Genomic DNA, 22,980 nt, shown 5'->3' on the forward strand with positions numbered 1-22,980 from the left:
TTGTAGGAGAAACTATACCTTGCAGAGGCCCTTCAGATAAGGTTACTTCTCTTCGACACTGCAAGCTAGGTCGTGAATCATGAAATTCCTAACCAAAACACTTCTTTAGAATTTGTAAGTTGTATGGACGATTTTTATGCAGTAAAAATGCACCAATTAACCCCTAAAATACACACTCTCGTTCTTTATATCCGATTTTGGTGAAAAATAAACATACTCACTAGTTTAAACAGAAATGTTTGGTGTACCGCAGCAATGCACCGTGATGTTTGGTGTGAGAAAAAGAAAAGGTGGTGGACCCCATCCTTAATCCCACCCCCTGCAAATCTTTTCCAAGGCTGTCCTAATGGCCCTTGGGTCTGATCACGGTGCACAACACGGTGCACTGCCTCGGTACGTGTATCATCTCTGTATTTTAAAACGGACTCGGTCAAATCGCTGACCTCAAGAATGAGAGTAAGAACCCAAGCCCATCAGGCTATCCTCGGTTGGTTTCATGACTTTGGTGGGACTTGTGGTCATGTTGTACACCACTTTGAGAATAAATATTTTTCGCTGTGTCCATTTCCCAAAAAAATTGATCAATTTCAAAACCCTAGTTTCTCTAGTTTTTCCGCTGATTTCTTCAAAGAATGTTTCGTCCGCTGTACAATACGTTGATCCTAAATAGGATCATGAATGGAGGAGATCAAAATCCCCTTTCTCTATGCTCAAATCTTACATCACTAAACCCTTCTTTTAATCTTCTTCTTCGTATCAGTGTTCGATTTATTTCTTCTTCTTCTTCTTCCTCTGTAGATCACATCCATTCTACTTCTTCTTCTTCATTTGTAGTTTCTTACTTGATGAATTCTTGTGGGTTAACAGAAAAAGAAGCTCTGTCTGCTTCTAAAAAAGTTAATTTCAAATCCACATCAAATCCAGACACTGTTCTTACTTGCTTTCAAGGTTACGGGTTCACTAAACCCGACATCTCCAAACTCATCAACAAGAACCCTGGATTCCTTTCACTTAATGCTCATAAAACCCTCAAACCCAAACTTGATTATTTGAATTCTAAAGATATCTCTAGACTTGAAGTTGTCAAGGTCTTATCTACTAACCCTACAATTCTTGGGAGAAGTTTAGAAAACCTTATTGTCCCTTTATTCGATTCCATCAAAAACATTGTTGGTACTGACAAATACGTGTTTGCCGTTTTTCGACGTTCAATGGGACTAAGTGATAAACTGATGCTCAACATACAGGTTTTAAGAGATGAAGGTGTCCCTCAATCAAGTATTGTCAAGTTTCTGATCAACGGACCGAGGACCCTTTTGATAAGCACTGGTAAATTTAAAGACATTGTACAAGAAATTAAGGGTATGGGTTTCGATCCTTACAAAAATGCATTTCTTATTGCTATTCATGCATTGGCAGCAATGACTAAATCGACTTGGGAAACTAAGTTGAATGCTTACAGGAAATGGGGTTGGTCAGAAGATCAAATTCAATTTGCTTTCATGTTGAATCCTATATGTATGAAGCACTCTGAGAAGAAGATATCGATGATAATGGATTACCTTGTGAATCAAATGGGTATTAGTCCCTTGCTTATTGCCAGATGCCCAAATGTTTTGAATTATAGCCTAGAGAAGAGGATTATACCAAGGTGTTCTGTTTATCGAAGTTTAGTATCTAAGGGTCTCGTTAATAAGGACCGAATTCGCATAACTTCGCTTTTATACATGTCCGACAAGTCTTTCTTGGACAAGTTTGTGATCAAGTATGAGGAAGAAGCTCCTGAGCTAATGAAGGTATACCATTCTTAGCTATTTTCTAGTTTTCTAATCATTTTGTGAGATATGATCAACGTGATGTAGATTGGCAGAATCTCTTGACAGTTTTTAGTTTACCATGTATTTCCGGCTTTTGCTGTTCTTTAACATATTAGCTGTATGCTAATTCTTGACACGGGGATAATAAATCAGCATTGCATTTCCCCTGCTTAGGAGCATTCAGCAATCTAACACGAGACTTGTTTTCCAAATTAATTATGTAGTTATGTTATACACAGTAGTACCTGTTGGTGGTATGCAGTCGTTCTTTGTTCATCCAAGCTTACATCTATATGTATTCCCATATGAGTGAATGTTCCTTCATATTTTCGTTAATGCAAGTTTATTGACTTTTAAAACCCTGAATATTTACCTAAACACTCTCATACAAATTGCTTGTTGAAAATTTTGGCATGCACCTCAATAGTGGTACTAGTAAGGCCAAAAGGCAAAAGCCAATATTGTTTTTACATGGTTTACTCTCTAATAGTAAATATGTCTTTGCATGGTAGGATTTGGTTGCTGTAATGGATGCAGAAGATACTTGATGGATTATCAGAAACCCAAGCAAAATCCAGAAAATACTTGATGGATTATCAGAAACCCAAGCAAAATCCGCTTCAAAGAAACTCTATTTCAACACCACATCAGTTCCAGACTCAAGTTCTTCCTTTCCTTGAATCTTACGGGTTCACTAATTCCACATCACTAAACTAATCACCAAGTATCCAACAATCCTTCTATCTGATTCTCACAGAATCCTCAAGCCCAAATTTGATTATTTATTATCTAGAGATATTACTGCTCTTGAACTTGCCAATGTCTTATCTACCAACACACTGATTCTCTATAGAAGTATAGAAAGACATTTCATTCCTTTTTTCGAGTTCATCAAGAAGATTTTTGCTAATGACAGAGATGTATTCCACATTCTTCAACATACTTGTATTAGTAAAATGAAGGTGTTGCTCAATCAAATATTGTCAAATATTAAATCAACCAACCGAGGACATTTATGAAGGAGACTGGAAAATTTAAGGACATTGTAGAAGAGATTAAGTTTATGAGTTTTGATCCTTACAAATATGCGTTTGCAGCATTTCTTAGTGCTATTCATGTAATTGCAGCAATGAGTATATCGACATGGGGAAAAAAGTTGAATGCTTATAAGAAATGGGGTTGGTCAGAAGAACAATTTCAGTTTGCATTTATGTTGAATCCTATATGTATGATGCACTCGGAGCAGAAGATATCGGGGACTATGGATTACCTTGTGAACCAAATGGGGGTTATTTATTGCTTATTGCTAGCTACCCGGTGATTTTGAATTATAGCTTGGAGAAGAGGATCATGCGTACATGTTCTGTTTATGAGGGTCTCATTAATAAGGATGAAATTCGCATATCTTCGATTTTATACATGTCCAAGGAGTATTTTTTGGATAAGTTTGTGATCAAATACGAGGAAAAAGCTCCGGAGCTAGTGAAGGTATACCATCCTTGGCTATTTGCTAGTATTCTAATCATTTTTTGCTCTTGACAGTTTTTAGTTTACCGTGTATTTCCCACTTTTGCTTTTCTTTAACATATTAGCTGTATGCTAATTCTTAACATGGGGATAATAAAGCAGCATGGGGTCTTTCCCTGCTTAGGACCATTGTAACACGAGTCCTGTTTTCCAAATCGCTTATGTAGTTATGTTATGCACAATAAAATTGGTGGTGTGCAGTTGGTGTGCAGTCGTACTTTGTTCATCCAAGCTTACATCTATATATTCCCATATGAGTGAATGTTCATTCACAGTTTCAAGCTAATGCAAGTTTATTGATTTCTAGAACCCTGAATGATTACTGGAACACTCATACAAATTCCTTGTTGAAAATTGGCATGTACCATGGTTTACTTTCTGACAGTAAATTCTGTTTGCATGGAAGGATTTGGCTGCTGTAATAGATGCAGTAGAGCATTTTCAGAATCCCAAGCAAATTCCGCATCGAAGAATCTCCATTTTAACACCACATTGCCACCGCGTAGAACAATTCATCATTGCAAGAGGCTCGTTACAGCTATGGATGCCGTGTTTGGTATGAGTACTTGCATGGAAAGAACATTATTCATTTTGATTTAAAGAGTCAGAATGTTTCAGTTAATATGAGAGATCCTCATAGACCTGATCACCTGTTTGCAAGGTATGACCGTGAAATATGTTTCCTTTTGTTTCTGTGAGACTGAAGTGTATGTGTTCAGCATTTCGTCTATAATGTAGGGTAGTTATAGTCTGTACTTGAAAAACTTGAACATTTATCTCTTTAAACTTGGATACAGGGAAGCTTTCTTTCACGGCTAAAAGAGGGAAAACAAGCGTTGTGATGTTTGTTGGTTCACAAAATACGGTTACTTTTTCCGTTCCTTAATGTTTCCTTCCATATTTTATTGATCAATGGGCTAGTGGATGTAGATTTTGTCACTTTCTTTTTTCCTACTCAATTTTATGTCACTTTCTCATTCACATAGTGATTTGGTTTATCATCAACAGCTATATGAAATCAGATCATGTAAAGATTGTAGTAGAAGGGGTAGAGAGGTTCAAGAAGGAAAACTGTGATCTTATTATTGTAGACACGTGTGGTCGCCTCCAGCAGGAAGCTTCTCTATTAGAAGAAATGTGTTAGCTGGCTGAATCAACGGTAATTTGTGCTTGCTGTTATTGTCTTGTCTTGTTCGTCTAATCATTAAATAATTGGTAATTGTGTGTGTTAAATATTCCAGAAACCAGATCTTGTTATTTTCGTTATGGATGGTAGTATTGGTCAAGCTGCTTTCAGTTAAGCTCAAGCCTTCAACCAAAGTGTTTCAGTTGGTGCTGTTATTGTTACAAAAACTGAGGGTGCAGCAAAGGAGGTGGTGCAGTTAGTGCGTAAGTGCCAATATAAAACAATATCTGCTTCATTTACACAGTTTACTGCATTTACTTTTAGAATATATCATGTTTGTCAAGGTTTTCTGTATTTGAGTTATATGCCCTTAGAAACCTTCAAAAGATTCCAACCAATTGTATCCTGCAAAGAACCTTGATAGAATCTTCAAGCAGTATCTATTTGGCTGACTGCTTAAAGAAGGGGTGTTGTAATACTTACACCAGAATAACCCTTCTTTATATAAGAGTTGTACGAGTTTTTATTAAGTAAATGTGAGCCTCGGGTGATGTGATGCTTACATTATTTAACAAAACATTAATATATGAACTGCTTAAAATTTGAACTAAATTGTTAGGATTTAATGATGAACTTATGGAGTCCAGTTGTAAGAGTTGTACGGTTTCTTTGGCATGACGTGTTAGGCACTTGGACTAGCATTTTGGCTGCTGGAATTCTCTCTCTTTCCGAATTCCAACCTGAAAACCCATGTACTGGTAGGCTAGCAGGAGTTTGTTCCGTTAATCCCCCAACCTGAAAGCCCATATTGTGAAAGTTAACAAGTCCTTGCATTGATAAGGTATACATTAGTACATTACTAGACTAAAGTTTATTGACTCTGGATAGTGTATCGCTTCATTTTAGGGTGACAAATGATGTCCAATTCAAAAGATTATTTCTTATTCAACGGGTAGTTCTTTGGGTACTTCTTGATTTTCTAGATTTTCTATGTCTTTCCTCTTTTGAGCTTCGCACCTTCCTTTCTCTGCCAGCCACAGTACATCTGTTAGTTCATCATCATCCTTTTGGTTCTCTAGGTTATATTGATTTCTTCTTCATAGAACTTTTGAATTTCTTCCGGATCAGCTAAGCGGCAGACCCATAAAATCAAAGAAAAACTAAAGGATTTTCAGAATCTAAGATCTTGATTAAACAAAAACAATAAGTATTTGTTGAGATCTAGTTCATAATTTCAGTCTTACACATTGGCTGCAACTTTAGGCGTTCTCTTGTAAATCTGTACTCGGCGTAATTATGATTTTTTTTTTCATGGATTTTTTTTGTTAGTCTTAGGTATGAAGATTCTAACATATTTAAGTGGGTTATTTTTTTCTTCTCTTTTTTAATTCATTCTTGCCTCAACTAAGGTGATTGAAGATTTAAAATCTCTGATTTGTATCTAATATTCGAAGTGTATATTGTTATGTGTAGAAGGGAGATCTGTAGCAGCAGCAACGGCCTTATTCGAAGGAAATTTGTCTTCTCTAGCCTCATTTTATGGTAGGGCTAACTCAGGGAGTGCATCTACTGGATGGATTTCAGGAGCCCTTGCCCTTCCAGCTGCAGGTTTGATTATAACTGCAATTGCTGTGGTCTTTTATTTCTTGATATTTCAATGCTTTAGCAACTCACTGAGTGACTTATGGCAAAGTTTAAGATGAAAAAGTATGTTGCAAACAGATACTTTCAATGCGTTTCTTAAGGATTATTTCTATCTTATGCTCTCATCTGGATGGGCTGATATTTACTTAAAAATATTGGGATTTTGTGAACAATCTTTGGGAAGATAAGTTGGTGTTTCTCTCGTGGTCTTCTCATGGTAGTGCTTACTACAAGAGGAAAAACTTCCCTTGCAGTAATGCAGCTTTCTCCTGAAGATTCTCACTCTTCTTTATCTACCCGTGTTTACTTGCATTTCATGTTTAATTTCCCTAGTTAATTTCTTTACTCATTGTCCTAATATTTAGTCCAATGTAGGCGAAGGACATGATGATTTTAAAGTAAAAGGTCTGAGTAGGAAATGCATGTTAGTAGTGACTAGATGAATTCTGGAGACAAAAAGGAGAGGACCCCTGCCCTTGTTCAAGTTATAGCATGTGGCTGTCGCAACCTCTTCCATAACAATTATACCTCGTGTAATGGGTTGAAAGAAAAGGCATGGGCCGTACTCTAGAGTTGAGTGCGGTCTAGACTTCGCCCAATATGATACCATCCTTCAAATGTTGAACATCTCTTTGCTGCTGTCATGTTTTCTACATATGATCACACCTTCTTTCTGATCCTTTTGCAATATACATTTTAAGCTTTATCAAGCAATATTCTAGTAGATGAAGCTTCATTAGATATATATTTATTTCAGATACTTTATCCAGCTAGCAGTTGGAGAATGATTCCCTGTATTGTTAACCTTGTTCTTGAGCCAAAGCATTTAAAAATGTGCAATGAAGTAGTTTTTGTAGCTATCTTGCATATAGTCCTAATTGTAATCCTGATATTTACTCGATTATGTTTCTTGATCCTCCAGCATACATGCTCCAAGAGCAGGAAACACATGCCGCCGAGGTACTTAAAAATCACTATTTGAGTTTCATGTTTCTCTATTAAGTCACTTTTCTGTTCTTTTATCCTTTTCTCCGTTAATAATACGAATCTGTCTCTTTTACTCAGATGGAACGTACCTTTATTGCTATTAAACCTGATGGATTGCAGAGAGAGAGAGCTGGGAATGTCTCGGTCCTCTTAAAGCATATCTCTCCTGTCAGATGCTCCACATGATATACTTAATGTCTAAATTTCCTTATCCTGTTTGCAGATATCAAAGATTGTTGCTCGTTCCGAGCGCAAGGGGTTTAAGCTTGTGGCAATCAAGTTAGTAGTCCCTTCCAAAGACTTCGCTCAGAAACATTACCATGACTTGAAGGAAAGACCCTTTTTCAACGGCCTTTGTGATTTCCTCAGCGCTGGCCTGTGCTTGCCAGGGTGAGAGAAAGACAGAAGTTTCTAGTCAGCTATCCAAAATGGGAGACTAAAACTGGGAAACTAAGACATTATGTTTCTGTAGATTTGGGAAGGCTTCGCTTGAAAGGTTAAGTCCTCACTGTCATAAGAATGAACCGAAAATTCAATATTTGAATCTTTCAATTCAGCAAAAAGCTTTTTTATAAATTCTTTAGTTCTTGATTTTCAATTCAGCAAGCTGAGTGGTTACTCTGGTAGTTGACCCCTTGAAGAATTAGTAGGCTGAAGATTGTCATCATGAGTGGCAGAAGCTCACCAAGTCCTTGCAGTTTTTGTTAAAAGAAAGAAAAAGCATTAGCTTGCCTCAACCGTAAGGAAAATATTGGGCTATATTGTACCAGAAGGTTTCACGCAACTTGCTTTGGTAGATGTAATGGCTGCACAAACAAATATACAGTTTTTACTCATGGAAGCTACCATACAAACACCAACTACAACAGCACGATTATCTTAAAGTAAACTATTTTAATGATCGACCAGAAATGCAGCAGCAATTTGTATTTACCTGCTAAATCGGCAAACTCCTGAACTACTATCAACATGCTATTGCTTGGTATCTAGTTCTTTGAAATCAGTAATTCAGACTGTGTCTATGCTAAGAAAATCGAGACAACCATAGCAACAGCACGCTTATCTTCGTCAGTTTCACTTGAGGTACAAGAATCAGTTCATATAAAGATAGAATTTCCAGGAAAAAAAAACTGAAAAAATTACGTGATCAGCAGTAATAGAATTTCCAGGTTGATGGTAGGTTAAAAAGTAAATGTGTGTGAAGGTGAAAAAAATGTGGAGATGCGGGGTATCGAACCACGTACCTCTCGCATGCAAAGCGAGCGCTCTACCATGTGAGCTACATCCCCTTGCCGTGATTTGGTTGGTATCTATATCAAATATAAACATAAATTGGGTCATATGGACGGTAACCAGCAAAGTTGGTCAAGATGGACGTCTAAAATGTTCAGCTGGTTGAAATGGACAGGAGACACGTATTCTTGTAACAGACAAGTATACCCCCGAGAAACGCATCCAAATGACATACAAAGTGAATAAGATATGTACAATCCAGGGAAGAGTTCAAACACTTATATCATGAGTGTATAACCGTTTCCCAATCAAACAAAATAAACCTTACAGAAATATTTCTAAAGGTAATCTTCTCATGGAGCCAAAGGACAATTTCTTTCTTAATTAACAGAACTAACTCAGACACAGTCTTGTGTCTAGCACCAAAAGCTCTACCATTTCTCTGCTGCCATAAATGCCAAGTGATAACATATTGTATCTTCTCCCAGACATCTGCCTTTGAGATTACACAGACTCCAAACCTCAAATAGAATCTGAAGAGTATTAGGCATTATCCATTGCACTTTAAAAGCCTTCAAGAAGTGCATCCAAACCTCACGAGCATACTTACAAGTCACAAAGATGTGATTAGCTTCCTCCACCTCATTCTGACAGAAATGACATCTATCTGATGCAACTTCAACTCCATGTGTCTAAGCATAGCTAGAGTAGCTATAGAATTATGCATATAAGTCCATGATAAGAAACTGATTTTGGAAGGAACATTCTTTTTCCATAAAAACTTCAGAAAAGTGAATTTTTCAACTTCCTCCAACTGCTGCTCATATATGTTTTTCACACTAAAGTCTCCTTCATAAGAAATTTTATCCATTTCTTCATCAAAAAATGGAACATGCCCTAATTCATTACACATGATATCTCATTGCAGTTGTTCAGCACCATTCATACTCCTTCTTGTATTACACACAAGCCTTCCATTAACCACCATTTCAACAATTGAAGCATTCTTGTTTTTACAGGCTTTGAAAGCAGCTGGATATCTGTCTTTGAGAACACCATTGGTACACCATTTGTCATACCAAAATCTTGTTGCTTTCCCATTCTTCACCTGAAAAGTACAATTTTTTTGAACCAAATGACTTGTTTTTAAAATGTTTTTCCAGAAACTCCTTCCCTGTGATGAATTGTCATCCACAGGTAAATACACATCCTTGTTTCCTTTGCATTTCTCCTGGACAATCCTTCTCCACAAAGCTTCATTCTCCCCAGTATACCTCCAAATCCACTTAGACAAAAGAGCTAAGTTTGTAAGCTTCAAATTCTTCACACCCAAACCACCCTTGTTCATAGGAGTGCTAATCTTCCCCTATGATACCCAACACATCTTTCTCTTATCTTTAGCAGAATCCCATAAGAAATTCCTCATGATTCTAGTTAACTTCAACTCCGCAGCTGCAGGTAAATGAATCAAAGACAAGTAACATAAAGGCAAACTGGATAAACAACTTTTAAGAATTATTAATCTCCGAGCTTTGTTCAGAAACTTTCTCCTTCATTCTTTGAATCACATCATCCCAAATTGCAATACTTCTTGCTGTAACTCCCAAAGGAAGTCCCAAATACTTAATTGGAAAAGCTTCTAACTTACAACCAAGGTCCATAGCCAAATCATTGATATAATCATCAGCACCCACACTAATCATAGAGCTTTTATCTAAGTTTAATCTCATCCCAGTTAACATCTCAAACGTAGACAAGATAAGAAGCAATCTGCTTATTTCAACAACATCATCATTTAAGAAAATCAAAGTATCATTTGCAAATTGCAGATGAGAAATTTGAATACCATTTTCAGCTACCATAAATCCATGAATCTGATTTCTTTGCACTGCATCTTCCAAAAGTTTAGATAAAACCTCCACCACTACAAGAAAGAGAAAAGGAGACATTGCATCTCTTTGTCTTAAACCTTTTGTAGGTTTAAAATTTTCACTTGAGCTGACATTAACCAATACAGATATATTAGAAGAAGTGACACACCACTCCAGCCATGAAATCCATTTGTCACCAAAACCATGCTTATTAAGAATACAAAAGAGAGCTTTCCATTTAACATTGTCAAAAGCCTTTTCCATGTCTATCTTGCACAAAATTCCCGGAATTGTAGACTTCAACCTATTGTCAATGCATTATCCTTCCACCAAAACACCATCCAAAATCTGCTTTTCTTTAATGAAATTTCCCTGAAAATCAGAGACTAAAACAGGCATTGCTACTTTCAATCTGTTATAAAACACCTTAGAAAAAATCTTATATGCACTTCTCAAAAAACTTAATGGCCTGAAATCTCTAGGTGAACAAGTATCCTCCTTCATAGGTATTAAAGTCAGAAAGGAGCAATTTAACCTCCAATCCAAACTACCATAAGTATGAAACTCCACCATCATCTTCATGAAATCTTCCTTTATGATGTGCCAACATTTCCTGTAAAATTCCAGAGAGAACCCATCTGGTCCAGGTGACTTATTTGTGCCCATATGCTTAATCACATTATACACCTCCTCCTCACTAAAATCTTTTTCCATCCACACCTTCAACTCCTCTTCTATTACTGGAAAGTGCAAGTTGTTCATTGTAAAAGCAACATCATCCTGTTCAGTAAAAAGTGAAACAAAATAGTTCCTCATCTCCTGTTTTATTACACCTTTATCAAAACAGTCAGCTCCATCAGTCTCCAGTTTAGCTATTATGTTTCTCCTCCTCCTAGAAGTAGCTATCCTATGGAAATATGAAGTATTTGAGTCACCCCATTTAAACTGATTTTGTTTTGCCCTTGAATACCACTTCCTAGCTTCCAACAAAGAAATTGAATTAAGTTTCATAGCATTTTCCAATCTCTCTTCCCACTGCAAGTCAGTTAACCTCCCATTTTCCTCTTCCTGATCTAGAGAACCAATTTTTAGAGTTAAATCATTCTTATCCCTAGTCACAGACCCAAATTCTTGGATTCTCCAATTTTTAAGAAAAAATTTTAAGTTTTGTAGCTTCTTGAAAAATACAAAACTGGCACCACCTTGAAATTCCATAGTTCTCCACCAAATCTCCACCTTCTTCACAAAATCCTTATGAAAAATCCAATAATTTTCAAACTTATAATAAGGTTTACTAGCAGTTCCAGGTTTAGTTACAACAAGAATAGGCTTGTGATTATAAGTAATCCTAGCTAAAGCAATTTGAATAGAGTTAGGAATGATTTTTGTTAAAGGGAGAGCAAAAAGTGATCTGAGAAGAGCGAAAATCGTAATCGACTCGTTAACTAGGTCGATATGGAGATCGAGTCAGTTTTTGAAATTTTTTCCCCCCAAAATATCCTTTACCCTAACCACGGTTATTAACCTAACCTACGTAAATTAACTTACGGTATAATTTTTGAAACAAAAATTCATTGGAATAAAATCAAAATCGTATTGTTATTATTACAAAAACCCAAAACAACGTGAAACCCTAAATCCCAAGTCATGACTTATCTTAGTGATTTGGTAAAGATTAGTGCATAAGATGAATAAGAGATTTTCAATTTTGTTTTATGTTCGTATTTTGAATAGTTCCGTCTCTTTTTATATGGCTCCACTGTCTGCAATCAAGAGTTCCGGTGGCTATTCTTAGGTTTAATTTATTATACATTGCAGCTAATTAGGTTTTTTTAATCATTATCATTGAATTTGATTTTGCTTGTTTTCGTTTGCTTGTTTTGGATCATTCTCTGTATAAATTGTGATTGGGCAAATGGAAGAATCATTAGGGGTTTAAGAGAGCATGGCAGGAGAACCTTTTACCTTCTGTAACAACTAGTAATGGTCTGCAGTTCAGTTTAACTTCATTATCGCGAAAAATGCATTTGGTTTGGCTTGTTTACACAAATGACAAACGTGAACTTAGAAAAGCCCTTGAACACTAAGAATCCTGATCACTTATAGATTTGCACTGTTAGGGATTAAAAGTAGAAAAATAGTAGCACGAAAGAAGCGTCTTAACTGGGAAACGCCTTTGTGAGTTTAGTTGGGTTTGGTCTGTAAGCATGTCAGTGGAGCGTGTGAATGACAAATTTGTCCGAGTCAATACTTATTATAAGAATCGGCCCGGTTAACGAGTCGACTACGATTTTTGCTCTCCTCGGATCACTTTTTGTGCTCCCTTTAACAAAAATCGTTAGGAATTACCTCATCCAAATCAATGCTGAAGAGAAATCTATCTAATCTGCGCAAGAGAGGATCTCTTTGCATATCAGACCATGTATAGGCTCCACCTAGCAAGGGGAGATCCACCGGTTTTTGATTATAGATGAAATTATAAGAAAATTATTGTTTCTACTATCACCATCTCCTCTATTTCTTTCTGCATCTGATCTCACAACATTCATATCACCAGCATAACAAATAGGTCCTCCCCACCAGTGTCTTATTTCTTCCATATCCCTCCAGAATAGAGATCTCTCATTGTACTCACATGGTGAATAAACATTCACCACTGCTCACTTATAACCATCTGTTTTATTCACCAACACCACAACAATTGTGTTAAAACCCAATCTCACATCCTCTTTGCCAAAATTAGAAGAATCCCAAATGCTTAGAAGACCACCACCACTTCCCACATAAGGGATATACACCCAATCAAAATCCTCATCATACCATATCTGTCTAACAAACCAATTTGTTATTTTCATCATTTTTGTTTCCTGCACCTTGCATATTGCACACTTTTGAGCTGCAATTAAATTCTTCAAATGAACCATCTTGGCATAAGAATTTAACCCTCTAATATTCCAATTAATCATTTTAAAATCCATCAACACCATTACCATTTTCACCCATCTTCTCTGGAACATTAGAACTATGCTCTAAACCCTCTTCATCATTGTTCTCCACCAATCTTTCTCCAGAAAAAGGTTTAAAAATGTCTTCATTCTCATTCCTTGGTTTGTCTTTTCTGAATCTATCCCTATACCTCAACACCTGTTTAAGAATAGAAGCCCTCATCTTGTTCACATCACCTTCTAGATCTCCTCCATGATTTCTACAATGATTCAAAATCAAATTCACTGTATCATCAATCATATCCATATTATCCAATTGTTCATTTTGAATATCACCCAAATTCTTCACAATATGGTTCTCAATATCCGATAAAAGATTAATTTCTGACACCAGTTATCTATCTGAATGAAAGTGAATCTCTCCTTCTTCTTCACCATCTCTTGACCTCTCTCCATCTTCTTCACTAACAGAGACAATATTATTATTATCTAACGGTACAAATTTTGAATTTGAAATTATATTGTTTGAGAAAAGCTGGGTTGTACTGTTAAATGTTGAACCGGGTACGAAAACCCACTCTCCACCTTCCACCTCATCAACTGAAAGACGCACCACATCATCTTCAGTTTCCACATCCGTTGTTTTGTCATCCTTTTTGATCGTATCTTAATATAGTGGTAAATAGAGTTATCGTTCACTCAAACTTGATGAGATTGATTTTTAAGGTTGAATTAAAGAAAATAATAAAACTAGCAAAAATATAAAAAATATGAGTAACAAGATGGAGGGACACTGGGACTCAGGATTTCACCAAACAACAATTTTATGCGGTTCAAATATCGATTCTAAACAGTAATAGCTCATAAAAATTCATTAACTCTAATTCATTTCCTAAAGTAGATTTCGAAAATAATGGATGTAGATCTAAAGCATGGGATATCAAAACATTTAAGAAAGCATAACCCATCAATTGAAATGACAATCATTCAACGAAAATCATAAGTCAATTAAATAACAATGCAAATAGTCATAATAAAATTAATATAATTACCGCATTCATGAGATTTGGTTTCCTCCGTCGTCCCAGAAATGGGGTCTAGCTCCTCATGATAATCCCAGAGACGATAACATGATTAAATAAATTTATTTTATTAATCACCATTGGAGTTCTCACAATAAACCGTACAATCTTTTTTCTAAAATAATAATAATCAGAAATAGTAGAAAATAGAATTGAAAATATTAAACTCCAAATGAAATAACGCTCTTGGCTCCGGAATACCCGCCTCCCCAAATGTGCTCTCTAGTTCTCTATTTATACACACAAATACACATTACTCAAATATATTCTTCCATAACTCCAAAATCTTCTTCTTTTTAATTAAAAATATCTTCAGAATTTTTTCCTTCTCTTTATTCTATATATTTCTTTACTAAACCCATATCTTCTTTAATTCGCAGAATAAAATCCAAGATAAAATCTTCTAAGGATATCTTTCTTGTTTAATACAAGATAACTTCCTTTTTCTTCAAAACTTCATGTTTATAAGGCAAGAAGATATTCTTATCTTAAAGATAATAAATCCTTTACGGTTGACACCAAATTTCCCGCCAATTTTTCTTTTCAAATCAAGGAAGAAGATGGAGTCCCCTTAACCAGTGATGGGGTGCGATTAGCAGCTGGCTCCCTGGGGTGTCCCTTATCAATTAGGTGCCCCTTACCCAAAATTGAGAGTCCAAATAACATGTGTCCTCCGGGTGCCTATACCAAATTTTCGAGCCGAATTTTCCAAAAATGTTTATTTTCCAAAAATACCTACAAACACATAAAACACCATAATAAGTAGAAAATCGAGTACCAACAATACTGAAAATTGAGGACAATTGGGTCACAAAAATGTGTCTATCAAATACCTCCAAACTTATTATTTGCTAGTCCTCGAGCAAATCTAATCTAGAAAAATAAAATCCTAACTCGCGAGGTGGCCCTAGCGACCGAGATATAGTCTCGGGAGGGTTTACCAGAGGTGTACCCACAAAACCATTACTCCGGACCCTAGCTATCTACGCAGAACCTTGGAAGGCACTAAAGAATCTCCTTGGTTGGCATACAAACATTGACTACAAGAGGAAGTACCCTGATGCGAAATTCCAATTGTTGTACACGAGTTTGCACTCAGCATACTATAATTCATATATAAGTGACATAGCTCTACTCAGATAGTTTCTAGACATCATAACCGGAGTCAACCAATCACATGGAAATATTAAGAAGATGGATAAAGAGAAAAATAGATGGTTTAAAGTGAACGGTGTTTCCCATATCTGTCTGAAGGCCTCTGTCAAGATGAACCTATCCTAATGGACTGAGATACCGGTCTGAGTAGTATCAACACAACTGGCAAATACAAGGGAACCAGTGGTCGATAAACCTAACTCTAGGTCAACACAACTGGCATATACAAGGGCACCAGTGGTCGACTTTATTGAATTTATTCCGGTTGGTCTGATGGTCTGGTCTCAATTTTTTTTTATTTTTTTTGGTATCTCAATCACCCTAATTCACCCTAGCAAAGGTAACATCTTGAATCGTGTGCCCCACCAGATCACTTAAAAAATATAAAAACAGAAGGATTAGGATTCAACGAGATATGGCGAAACTACCATGTCTTTTTTTTTTTCTAATTCTAACACCTGAGCTCTGTGCTTTTATGAATAGACTCTTTAGATGTTTCCATCTAATTAGATTGGTTCCTCAACTCCTACAACCAAGATGTTCCCATCCACTTAGATTGGTTAGTGACAACCTTAATAAGCATAAATTTCTAGGCTTTGGAGTTTATTTATTGCAACTAAAAAGTTTCTCCCATACCCCCAAACTTAAATCTAACATTGTCCTCAATGTTCTAAAGATCAAATTAAAAGCATGAACAAGTAGAAACTGTTACCACTCGAAGCAAAAGAGTTAAGGAAATATATTGCCGTGTTGCATGTGATTGGGTTACCTCCCAAGACGTGCTAAGTTTAAAGTTTTCAGCCAGACATCAGAAGGAATTAATCACCTCATAGAATCATAAATTAATAGCCGGAATAACTGTGGATCACCAAAACCAAATAGAGCTATCACAAGTAAAAGTAATCTGCAACATCCCAAGAAAATTAACAAATAAATGACAGCCTTGTCTAGATTCCTGTTTAAGACAACTACATCTAGCTATGTTTCAGGTTCAGGTTCTATAACAGGGTCTAGATAAAATATTTCCATGGGTTGCATTTCCTCATAATTTAGATTCGAATGTTCAGGTTCTAGAGCCTGGAAAAACTCAAATACAAACTTTGAAGCACATAATAATAACTTGAATAACTGGGGATCCTCTAAGTCAATCATATTTGATTCACACATCTGACCACAATGAGAGTGGTGGTGTTCCTTAAACAAATGTGTCGACCCTAATCTCCTAAAGTAATTAGGTTTTTCTCAAAACTCAATAACTGACACATTTCAAATTCAAATGTTCCCACAATTGGAATAAAAGTTTTTGGTGGGAAAACAAAATCAATCTGGATATCATAGCCTGGGTAAACCACATCAACCAGAGGATGGGTTTCTAACAACTGAACTTCTTCTTGGACATTATTAGGTTCAGGAAAACGCGTATGAGGATAATATTGTAAAATGGTTGAGTCACATATGTCAAGTCCCAAGTGAGGGACCTTTCTAGGAGTTAAAGCACACGGAGAATGATGATCACCCCCAAACTTAGAGTTTTCAGTGTCTCTAGAAAGACTAGTCACAACTTCCCTAATTTCTAGGTCATCAGATTCCTGGAAATGGTCAATTGATTTTTCTAAGTCAGGTTCATCCTCACTCATCTCTAAGAGTTCATTTTCTTCTAAGAGTAGAGTTTCTAAATTTCTAAACTCGAAAACAATATTCTCAGAATAAACTAGTTCCTCTAAACCATCATTGGCTTCGTAATCAAAAGGAAGTACATCTTCTTCTAAAACGGTATTATCTCTAGTCAAATCCCCGTCCTTTTTAATAGGTGGATAATAATTAAAATTATCGGGATTTGAACCAGAAATATCATTATCATTATAAAGCTCAATAGGAGTAACAAATTCCTGATCACCATGCCTAAATACTTCAGATTCTTCATCAACATTGTCCACATCATACTCATCATTATCATAACATGGAAATGGCTGAACCTCATCTACACAAGGAGTGTCACCAATTCTAACCTCGATATCTTGATTATGCAAATAACTATCCTCATTTTCAAGATTATTATTGGATACACTATACTGGAAATTCAAGTCATTTCGAGCAATACTTTCGTTCGTCTCTAACTCAAGTCTACGTGTTGACTCAACTATCCTCTCAAGGGTCTCTTCTAAAGAAATATCCCTAAGTGCTGGATCTAAGTTTTCACTTAACCTATTGAGGATATCTTCCAAAGAAGATTCATTCGTTGCTGCATTTCTTTCGTCCATAACTACGTTGTTCACCTCATCTAATTTGTATGTCGATTCAGCTAACTTACGTGATGACTCAGCTAAATTCCTGAGAGACTCTTCTAGAGAAGGAATAGGAACCGAAGGATCATAAAAAGGACTACTTTTCAATAGTTTGATTGTATCCTCTAAAGACGAAGAACTAGTATTATAATCTTCTTGCCCTTATGACCGATGCGTGTGTGGATAGTAATTGGGCTCACCATGGTATGACCCAAAACCTTGAAAAGGTTGGTGTATCCAACCACTATTCACACTATGATCATAAAAATAGTAATGTCCATGTTATTCAGTTGGATAATTATTGTATTGGCTATACATGTTCGACATCCTAACTGCAAGGGAATTCTAAACAAGCAAAAACAAGACTGACTCGGCCACAACAAGCCTATTTCATCTAGTAAACAAAAAGCATGATGGCTTCACTTAGTTTGTTTCTAGACTAGCTTTTATTCTTTCGAAAAGGAATTCGTTACAATCTGAGCAAACCTCTCTGGAATCAATCCGAGTTAAAGTAAGTTGAATAGAGACGAGGGAAGCTCAGTGGATCTTTGATACCCAAGGCCTCACCGGCGGTACAAAGCGGCGTATTGAACTCACAGAAACCATCATGAACTTCAAAGTATGCTCAAAATAGTAACCAATATTTTTCGAACGACTTTCCTAATAAGCTCGTTACCCTATCGGTCTCGTTCTAGTCCAAATTTTAAGGCTTTGGTTCGCGTAGGTTATGTGTTCCTGAGGCAGACAAGAAGGAAACGGTGATGAAATCCGAGTCCTTATCTTGATTTGGCCAGGCCTTGCCCTTTACTAGAAAATTAAATCCGATTCTCAACATATATGCACACAAAATCATCCAGTAAACCCGCTGACAGGGGATTCGCGGGTGTTTAGAATTCTTACCTCCCGTTCCAGACGGGGGATGAACCGTTGAAGTCGACTCGGACCACCGACTCCAATGTCAGTGTACAAATCCGAGGGGCCGAGGCGATATCGTAATCGCCATCCTTCCCTGTGCAGTTTATATTTAAACTAACCCTTCCTTAGGGTTTTAAAAATAAAGTCCAATGTTCAATGTCCAAAAGAAAAAAAAAATGTCCAAAAAATAAAATATTACAAAAATAAAAACCTTAATTACAGTTTCTAAAAAATAAAATAAAAATAAAATTATTTACTAAATCTTCTTCTTCACTCCTTTTGGATTTCTCTTTTCTTTCCTTTTTGGGCTTTTCCTTTCTTTTCAGCACTTTCTCTTTTTCCTGTAGCTTAGCTCCAAATATGAAAGCAAACAAAAATACCAAAACGCGTAAAAAAGAACAAATAAAATAAAACCTAAAAACAAATCTATAAACAAATCCGCGTCGGCGGCGCCAAAAATTGATCGTATTATTATATAGTGGTAAATAGAGTTGTCGTTCACTCGAACTTGATGAGATTGATTTTTAAGGTTGAATTAAAGAAAATAATAAAACTAGCAAAAATATAAAAAATATGAGTAACAAGATGGAGGGACACTGGGACTCAGGATTTCACCAAACAACAATTTTATGCAGTTCAAATATCGATTCTAAACAGTAATAGCTCATAAAAATTCATTAACTCTAATTCATTTCCTAAAGTAGATTTCGAAAATAATGGATGTGGATCTAAAGCATGGGATATCAAAACATTTAAGAAAGCATAACCCATCAATTGAAATGACAACCATTCAACGAAAATCATAAATCAATTAAATAACAGTGAAAATAGTCATAATAAAATTAATATAATTACCGCATTCATGAGATTTGGTTTCCTCCGTCGTCCCAGAAATGGGGTCTAGCTCCTCATGATAATACGAGAGACGATAATATGATTAAATAAATTTATTTTATTAATCACCATTGGAGTTCTCACAATAAACCGTACAATCTTTTTTCTAAAATAATAATAATCAGAAACAGTAGAAAATAGAATTGACAATATTAAACTCCAAATGAAATAACGCTCTTGGCTCTGGACTACCAGCCTCCCCAAATGTGCTCTCTAGTTCTCTATTTATACACACAAATACACATTACTCAGATATATTCTTCCATAACTCCAAAATCTTCTTCTTTTTAATTAAAAATATATTCAGAATTTGTTCATTCTCTTTATTCTATATATTTCTTTACTAAACCCATATCTTCTTTAATTCGAAGAATAAAATCCAAGATAAAATCTTCTAAGGATATCTTTCTTGTTTAATACAAGATAACTTCCTTTTTCTTCAAAACTTCATGTTTATAAGGCAAGAAGATATTCTTATCTTAAAGATAATAAATCCTTTACCGTTGACACCAAATTTCCCGCCAATTTTTCTTTTCAAATCAAGGAAGAAGATGGAGTCCCCTTAACCAGTGACGGGGTGCGATTAGCAGCTGGCTCCCTGGGGTGCCCCTTATCAGTTAGGTGCCCCTTATCCAAAATTGAGAGTCCAAATAACATGTGTCCTCCGGGTGCCTATACCAACTTTTCGAGCCGAATTTTCCAAAAATGTTTATTTTCCAAAAATACTTACAAACACATAAAACACCATAATAAGTAGAAAATCGAGTACCAACAATACTGAAAATTGAGGACAATTCGGTCACAAAAATGTATCTTTCACTTTCCACCTGTTTCTCTATTAGAATCTCCCTCGGAAAATTTCGTGTTTGAAAGTTTCAAATTTTGAATTCTTTTCTGAAACAGCTTAACCTCGCAGCTGTATTCTTGATCCGATAGCATAATTTTCGGCACATATTGTGGATCCCATTCAATAGTCATCACCACCTTCATTCCTTCAATTTCCGATACCAACACCGCCGGAATTTTATTCAGGATATTTCAATCCTTGCAAAGTGAATTTTTTTTGCCCTTAATGTGTCAACTGATATTGAAGAGAATTCTCCTGATGAAATTTCATTTCCAATTTTCATCAATGCCTCCACACTCCAAAGTTCCTTTGGCAATCCCCTTATCTTCATCCAATGTGTTGCATTTAGAGTTTTCTCAACTGGAATCACCAATTCCATTGGTAACAGTTCTTCAGATTTCTTCTCCTTACTTCTCTCCATCTTCTTATGTTGGGTCATTTCTGCCGGACTCTTCATGCCCACCTGACTTACCAAATCCCCTGACCAAGTTGATAATCTAATGGATATATCCCCTGTAGACCATTTTAATGGTCTCCATATTTTTCATCCATTCATCTTCCTCCAGATGTTTCAAAGCTTTCTTAGGAGCCAGATATTGAATTTTAACATATTTGTGTACTCCGACAATTTTCTTCACCATTTGAGCTACCCGATTCCAACTCATCTTATTTGACACTTATACCAAACCCAACCTCAACAATCTATTTTTGATACTTGGTTGATTTTGTGGAAAGTCCTCAGCCGTAGGTATCTGTTGAGAATGACCATCCTTATTAAAACTATTCCTCTCCAAAAACAAGTCTAAGGATTCTGCAAAAATCATCCAACACCCTTCATGATTCCAACTTGGAATACATAAATAATAAGATTTTTCAGCTCATTCCTTATGTCTAGAAACCCTAATATAAGCTCCCTGCCTATTTTGTAGCTTATTTATCTCGTAATGATCGATTTCCATCATCTTCTATTTCCCAACTTTTTTTCTTGGTTTTACTCTTCACAATCACCTTAAGAGTTCCTTCTACCCATCCAATGATATTAGATGAAAACAACAACCAGGATTTTAGATCCCTTACTTCCCTTCTCAGAAATCTTCACCAGATCCTTATTATCCTCCTTTTCAACCGAGAAATCAAAAGTCTTCCTCTCAATCTGAATAGTTTTCTTTCTAGCTTCTCCTGTAGGCTTCACCGGTCCACCCCTCTGCGCAAGATTATTACATTCTCAAATCTTCCTTGATATCAAAATATCTCTTCTTGCATCCGTCGCCGGACTTTCTCTCTTCATCGCCAGACTTTCTCTCTCCCTAACTATTTTCGACTAGTGTAATATTATTGCATTAATAATAATATATTCTTGTAATTTTGGAATGCTTTGCATAAAAAACACTTTGCAAGAACTTTACCAAACACTTAAATGAAAAATATATTACTATAAATATGTTTTAAAAGTGCTTTTGAAAAAAAAAAACATCACCACACCCGCCATATGTGTGGAGAATGAGCATTCCACTAGTTTTGTACATTATCACGCAACACATGTTGACAAAGAGAAAGGAGCCAAATAATTTAATTTTTAAGAACATATTAGAATCTAATATCGACAAAAGCAGATTTTGATCCTTCAATTTCTAGAATGACTGACAGATACTCTATGCATAAAAATACAAATGTCAGGCTTAAATCCAGTAACCAACTGGTATGCAGAAAAGATTGACTAATATTGGGTTCTAAAATGAATTAAGTAAAGATGCGTGTAATGTTGCATATCCCCAAAGAAATAAAAGGTAGGTCGGTACGCATAACCTATTTCTTAGACACCATCTGTAACCTTTGATGGTAGCCTCTGCGAGACCATTGGGTATAAGATGCTCTATATTGAGCCTATTAAACATGCAATATTCATCAAGTCCTTTTGATGTTAAATTCTCTAGCATTAACAAGGGTGGTGAACCTTTGCAATTTGCATTGTGTAGTATGCTAGGAGCTCTACAAAAATTAAACGCATCGTTTGTTGTGAGCAATAACTGATTCAATGCGTCGAATCATCCACCAGAGCCATAAGTCACTTGAATGGTCCGTATTCTGCATGGATATATGTTCACTAAAAACACTTTATTTCTTTGAAGAATGAGTTATTCACCTTTTGCATCTAAGTAAAACAGGATGGTCTCAATCATGTTTTACTAAAGAATGACTCTGTAAGATGAGTGACGTGCTTTCTTACTCTAAAGCATAATGGGGAGAGGCAGTGCAAATCTAGTAACTTTAGAGATCATTGATGGTGATAGATATCGTAAATTCGCATTCTATTAGTTCATTGTCTTGTACACTCAAATGAAGTGATGCCTGTGTTAGTACTTTCAAAACGGAACATCGCGTCAAATGAAGTGTGCCTTATGGTTATGTCAAAGTCTTTATGAATCAATCCCAATCAGTTCATTGTTGGGGTTAATACAGATTACATAATTCAAGTTCTAGTGATTTACAATTCACTAGATTGACACGTTAATTTTCTAAGAATACGCTTCCTTCCACTTTCATTAGAAATAATTTATAAATGCAATCAACTCTATTCTCACTGTAAGTTTACAAAAGGGTAGGTAATAGTTTACGCATGAACACCTTTTGCACTTAAGAAGATGTGATTAT

The 22,980-nt window shown here is 35.9% G+C and overlaps 2 protein-coding genes and 1 non-coding gene across 3 annotated transcripts; 1 reads left to right on the top strand and 2 right to left on the bottom strand.

Annotated features, from left to right (window-relative positions):
- The first annotated feature begins 551 nt into the window (after nucleotides 1-551).
- On the top strand, nucleotides 552-4,344 carry LOC113304353. Its single transcript, XM_026553439.1, has 4 exons — nucleotides 552-1,796; nucleotides 2,330-3,305; nucleotides 3,751-4,005; nucleotides 4,142-4,344. Exons 1-2 carry the CDS (start codon nucleotides 633-635, stop codon nucleotides 2,363-2,365), a joined length of 1,200 nt encoding a protein of 399 aa, XP_026409224.1. The 5' UTR covers nucleotides 552-632; the 3' UTR covers nucleotides 2,366-3,305; nucleotides 3,751-4,005; nucleotides 4,142-4,344.
- A 3,973-nt stretch (nucleotides 4,345-8,317) lies between these two features.
- On the bottom strand, nucleotides 8,318-8,390 carry TRNAA-UGC. Its single transcript has one exon. It is a non-coding gene; the product is annotated as a tRNA-Ala (tRNA).
- Nucleotides 8,391-9,253: 863 nt separating this feature from the next.
- On the bottom strand, nucleotides 9,254-9,682 carry LOC113305130. The gene has a single exon (XM_026554231.1). It carries the CDS (start codon nucleotides 9,680-9,682, stop codon nucleotides 9,254-9,256), a length of 429 nt encoding a protein of 142 aa, XP_026410016.1.
- Between the last annotated feature and the right edge of the window lie 13,298 nt (nucleotides 9,683-22,980).

Source organism: Papaver somniferum, chromosome 8 (genome assembly GCF_003573695.1).
Source record: "Papaver somniferum cultivar HN1 chromosome 8, ASM357369v1, whole genome shotgun sequence".
Taxonomy (NCBI): domain Eukaryota; kingdom Viridiplantae; phylum Streptophyta; class Magnoliopsida; order Ranunculales; family Papaveraceae; genus Papaver; species Papaver somniferum.

Coding starts and splice junctions, on each gene's coding strand:
- LOC113305130 (XM_026554231.1), bottom strand. CDS start 9,682: ATGAACAAGGGTGGTTTGGGTGTGAAGAATTTGAAGCTTACAAACTTA.
- LOC113304353 (XM_026553439.1), top strand. CDS start 633: ATGTTTCGTCCGCTGTACAATACGTTGATCCTAAATAGGATCATGAAT. Junction 1,797..2,329: donor AAGCTCCTGAGCTAATGAAG/GTATACCATTCT, acceptor TTTGCATGGTAG/GATTTGGTTGCTGTAATGGA.